Genomic DNA, 4,470 nt, shown 5'->3' with positions numbered 1-4,470 from the left:
TCAGCCTGTTTGTTGACTATTACAATCTGTCCTCATCTTATCATGCCATCATGAGACACTGGCATCAGTATGAGCAAAACACATTCCACAGTGCCAGCCCAAACAACTGTGAATGTGTGTGTCTCTGTACATTGAGGTCCAAAAGTCCACTAGTGAAACGATTTAATTCAGAATTTTTTCTAATTTAATACAGATTATTTTTTTCCATTTGCAAATGATATAAGCAGCATGATGAAATATTAACATGAATGTCAAGACTTTCTTATTATATAATATTCCATCATGTATGCTTTAATGAAAGCTGCACAAGTTTGTAGAACCTGATGATCTTTATGTTTTTTTATATGTTTGTCTGATGAATAAAATCATATATATGTATGTATGTATGTATGTATGTGTGTATATATATAGAAGAGGAACATAAAATATTTCATATATCATTTTAAAAAATCTAGAAAACTTTATTACATGCAAGGTTAAATTGGATTTTTGAATCCCAGATTTTCCCCACTGTATTTGCATTCTGTACTAACTATGACGTATATTGTTTTGTGTGTGTGTGTGTGTGTGTGTGTGTGTGTTTCATGCAGGGCTCCATGGGAGTTGTCTGGAGCCCATGGACAACCATCTTCGTTAAGAATGTGAGGGACAAAGGCCCCGCCCACCAGGCCGGCTTGTGTACAGGTAAAAGAGTTTTTTCTGTCCAGACCGATACAAACATTAGTGTGAGGGAAGGATTTCCATCACACTTCAAAGAAAACTGGCCATCTAATAGGTTTAGCATTTTTGGTCACATGCCCAGAGCCGCTGCTGTTATATAAATCTACGGCTTGGTGGTGTTCACAGATGGACTCACTGCAATGATAAATAATTGTAATGCAGTAAATATCCATCTCTGTATTTACTGTTGTTGATAAACGTCATGCAAATCCCAAAATCTGAAGAAAATGTGTGTAGATATGTTCATGCTAAAACAATATTACACCCGGACCAGAGCACTCATGTGAATACATATGTGATCTCTTGTTATGACATGCTTACTCAGAGACAGATTTGCAGAAAATGTGTCTCTGTACTAAGACATATTTAAAGTGCAGGTAATGTCCTGCTTCCTGTGACTAGTCATGTCACCTGACTGCCATGGATGGTCCACTGTGCTCTCACTGCATACAGAGTCTTATTCCTGATGATATCTATGAACAGAATAAACTTGAACCAGGGAGAGAAAACTGATAAAAACCAGGATCTATTATGGAATATTTTGCTCGTGAATTGTGGTTTGTTATTTACACACTACACTTTCAGCTTGACAGAAGATGACTCATTATCTCTCACTATACACAAGGCTGCTTCCTGGTCGGGAAAAGGTGCTTGAATTCAATGAGTGCATGTTCTTACTTCCTTTTCTTAAACCGTACTAAACCATATAGGATTACAGGATGTTTACCATATTTTGTTGCTAGTAACTATGCTACCATACACACATGATCTTTTAATTTAAGCCACATTGAATAAGAATATGACAGACTTTTTTATATTTTATGCGAACATCTTGATGCAAAGTCAATGGAATGTATAAAATTTGTTACGTGGAGCTGAGAGCCAAAATATTTCATAAACAAATATGCAAGGTGACGTGTTGAACTATGATAAGTGATCCAGTTCTGCGGAAATACTCTGAGTTTTCTTAGGAACCTGGTGCAACAGATCATGAATGTATTTTAATATGATTGGTTATGACTGGATAGGAGTCGCAGCCTTCACTGACTCCTCTGACAAACTGCCGCTGGCTGAGATGATCTGATAATGTAACCCTGAAATGAACCAAAACACAGCAGAGATCTAAGGAAAACAGAGTGAACACATGGAATGAGTCGATTTAATCTTTATTATTTGAACAGAATGCACATGCTCGCTCTCTCCCACTATGTAAAGAATGTTAATTGTGAAGACTTCTAATAAATGAAAAAAATACATGTAACTGTAATATTATATTTTAAAGTATATTACAAACCATTATTATATATATATAATAATAATAGTATATATAAAAAATTTAAATTGCAATTTTTCTGTATCTCTGATCAAATAAATTCATCCTTGATAAGCAGGAGAATCATCTTTAAAAAAACATTACAAATCATACTGATCCAAAACTATTGAATTGCAATTTATGATTTTTTTTTTTTTTTGGTATTATTATTTTCATTTATATGTTAAAAACTGTATTAAAAAACAGTTTTTGTAATAATATATGAACATTAATAACTTTCAATTAACTGCATTCTTGTTTAATAAGGATTCATTTTTATTAAAAAAAAATCTTACTGACCCAAATGTTTAAACAGTAATGAATATGCTAATTTGTGAGTAGTATTGACTTCCATTTATAATTAGAGACTTATAATAATATTAATGTTTCTGCAAAATGACTTCCATTATTACATCAGTTATAGGAACACATTTCTGGTTTATAAGTGTAACTTGAGTTTTATTTTGTGTACATTAGACAAAAAAAGCTTGGGAACCCGGTTCTAAATGTTTGTCAAGTAAGTGTGTTATTTTTGTGTGTGTGTGTGTCTGCAGGAGACAGACTGGTTAAAGTGAATGGAGAGAGTGTGCTGGGGAAGACATACTCACAGGTCATTGCACTGATTCAGCACAGGTGAGCTTCTGAAGTCAAAAAACTCTTATTCAAAAGATTATTCCACTTTGTAGCATGAGCTGATTCAAACGAGGTCTTCTACAGCCATCCAGACTAACCTTGGAATCAAGATGTCTTGATCTGTAACATTGTTTTGGTTCAAATTTAAAGGAGCAGAACGCAACTAAACGTTTTCACATGAGTGCTGTTCATGTGGAATGTGTTTTACGTAACAGGATGACCTCAGGCAGTGTTTGCTTGGGGAAGTTTGCTGGATGATTATTATGTGCATTACTTAAAAAGGTTACTACTGACCCAGTGTAAAGGTTGTCTGTGTACTCAACCCAAATCACAACTTTTAAAGGAGAATTTGTTTCCATATTCACTACATCCTATAAACAGTAGATACTCCTATTGAATCTCATGCTGTCTGGGTCTCTTTGTCTTCTCCATGTAGTGAGAGTGTACTGGAGCTCTCCATCATGCCAAAGGACGAGGACGTGCTGCAGCTGGTAAGTGTACGTTTGAGCATTTTTGACACACCTTTTCTGTCTTACACACCCACTCATACCTACACATTTACCTGCACAGAATAGCATACACATTTTTTTTATCGTATTTTATTTATTTTATCGTCTTACTGCTGTGGCAAGTGTCCTTTTTCTGCTTTTGTCGTATTTTATTCAACCGGCCTTTTTTTTTTTTTTTTTTTCACGTTTTGAAGTCAAGTCTGAGAATTTTTGTCTAGTTTTAGTCAAGTCATAAAAAACTGATTATCGTAATTATTTTGCTTAAAGTTTTGTCACTGTTGCTGATCGTGATTGTAGTCATTTGAGATATTTCATCAGAATTCTTGCACTTTTAACCTTAAAGCACAAATCAAGTGTCAACTTATGCACATGGTTTGATTTACCTCATCTGGTTTCCTGATTTTTTTTTATATGATCATAGATATAAAACAGCATGTATAAATGGTAACCAGGATGCAAAGATCAAGTAAAACACAAGGCAAAATTTTCCTTTAAGAGAGTAGCTCTGATAGGGGATTTTAAACTCTTGACATCTGGCGACCCCAAGCATGAAAGCTAGTTAAGGTCTGTTTTTTTTTTTTTTTTTCCTGAAGAAAAGTTTGGATATAGTTTTTTTATTTTTTTTTATTTTTTACTACTACATTTAAGTCTTTATCTCTTTTTTTTTTGTCAATTAATTAATTGTTTTTACAGCTAGTTTTAATGATTTCAATGTCATCTTGTCTTAACCTTGTCTTACTCATGAAAAAAAGGTTGTCAACCAAATTTCTTTTTTTGTCAAAGTTTTTGCTACCAAAATGAACACTACTCCAGACTAACCCAGGCTCTAAAGGAAAAAAAACCAATTGAATAACTTTCCAGTAAGCTTGTTTATGGTAAATACTTACAATAAGATCAGTTCGCTAAATTGTTTAAATTAAGAAAGATTCTTTAATTTAATTTAATTTAATTTAATTTAATTTAATTTAATTTAATTTAATTTATTAAATTAAATTTAATTACACTTAAAATATTTGTCTTAATATTTTATTCCATGTTTAATTATATTTTTACTGAAACAAGGCAAAAATACTGATTAATAGAATGTTTTGTAATGTGAGCACTTTGCATTCGTAGAGTATAGAGTTTAGGTAGCTTTGTGGTTTAGTTTTGTTTTCGAAGTACAGCTAGTAAACCCACACACACCCTCAAGAGTTGTGTACACTTCTCTCACACTTTTAAATAGACACAGACACTGAGGTTGGACAACTCTAGATATTTAGTAGTCATTACAAAGCAATGTGTGAGTCAGTAGGT

The 4,470-nt window shown here is 33.1% G+C and overlaps 1 protein-coding gene across 1 annotated transcript; it reads left to right on the top strand.

Annotated features, from left to right (window-relative positions):
* Window positions 1-528: 528 nt before the first annotated feature.
* LOC113092981 (rho GTPase-activating protein 23-like) lies at window positions 529-3,240 on the top strand. Its single transcript, XM_026258782.1, has 3 exons — window positions 529-684; window positions 2,587-2,665; window positions 3,102-3,240. Exons 1-3 carry the CDS (start codon window positions 585-587, stop codon window positions 3,238-3,240), a joined length of 318 nt encoding a protein of 105 aa, XP_026114567.1. The 5' UTR covers window positions 529-584.
* The last annotated feature ends 1,230 nt before the right edge of the window (window positions 3,241-4,470 follow it).

This window comes from Carassius auratus, unplaced genomic scaffold, assembly GCF_003368295.1.
Source record: "Carassius auratus strain Wakin unplaced genomic scaffold, ASM336829v1 scaf_tig00214811, whole genome shotgun sequence".
Taxonomy (NCBI): Eukaryota; Metazoa; Chordata; class Actinopteri; order Cypriniformes; family Cyprinidae; genus Carassius; species Carassius auratus.
The sequence above is the reverse complement of the archived record's forward strand: the minus strand, read 5'-3'. Positions and strand labels throughout refer to the sequence as shown.

Excerpts from the sequence above, each read along its gene's own strand:
- LOC113092981 (XM_026258782.1), top strand. The coding sequence starts at position 585 with ATGCAGGGCTCCATGGGAGTTGTCTGGAGCCCATGGACAACCATCTTC. Across the intron at positions 685-2,586 it reads CCAGGCCGGCTTGTGTACAG|GAGACAGACTGGTTAAAGTG; the intron begins GTAAAAGAGTTT and ends GTGTGTCTGCAG. Across the intron at positions 2,666-3,101 it reads ATTGCACTGATTCAGCACAG|TGAGAGTGTACTGGAGCTCT; the intron begins GTGAGCTTCTGA and ends TTCTCCATGTAG.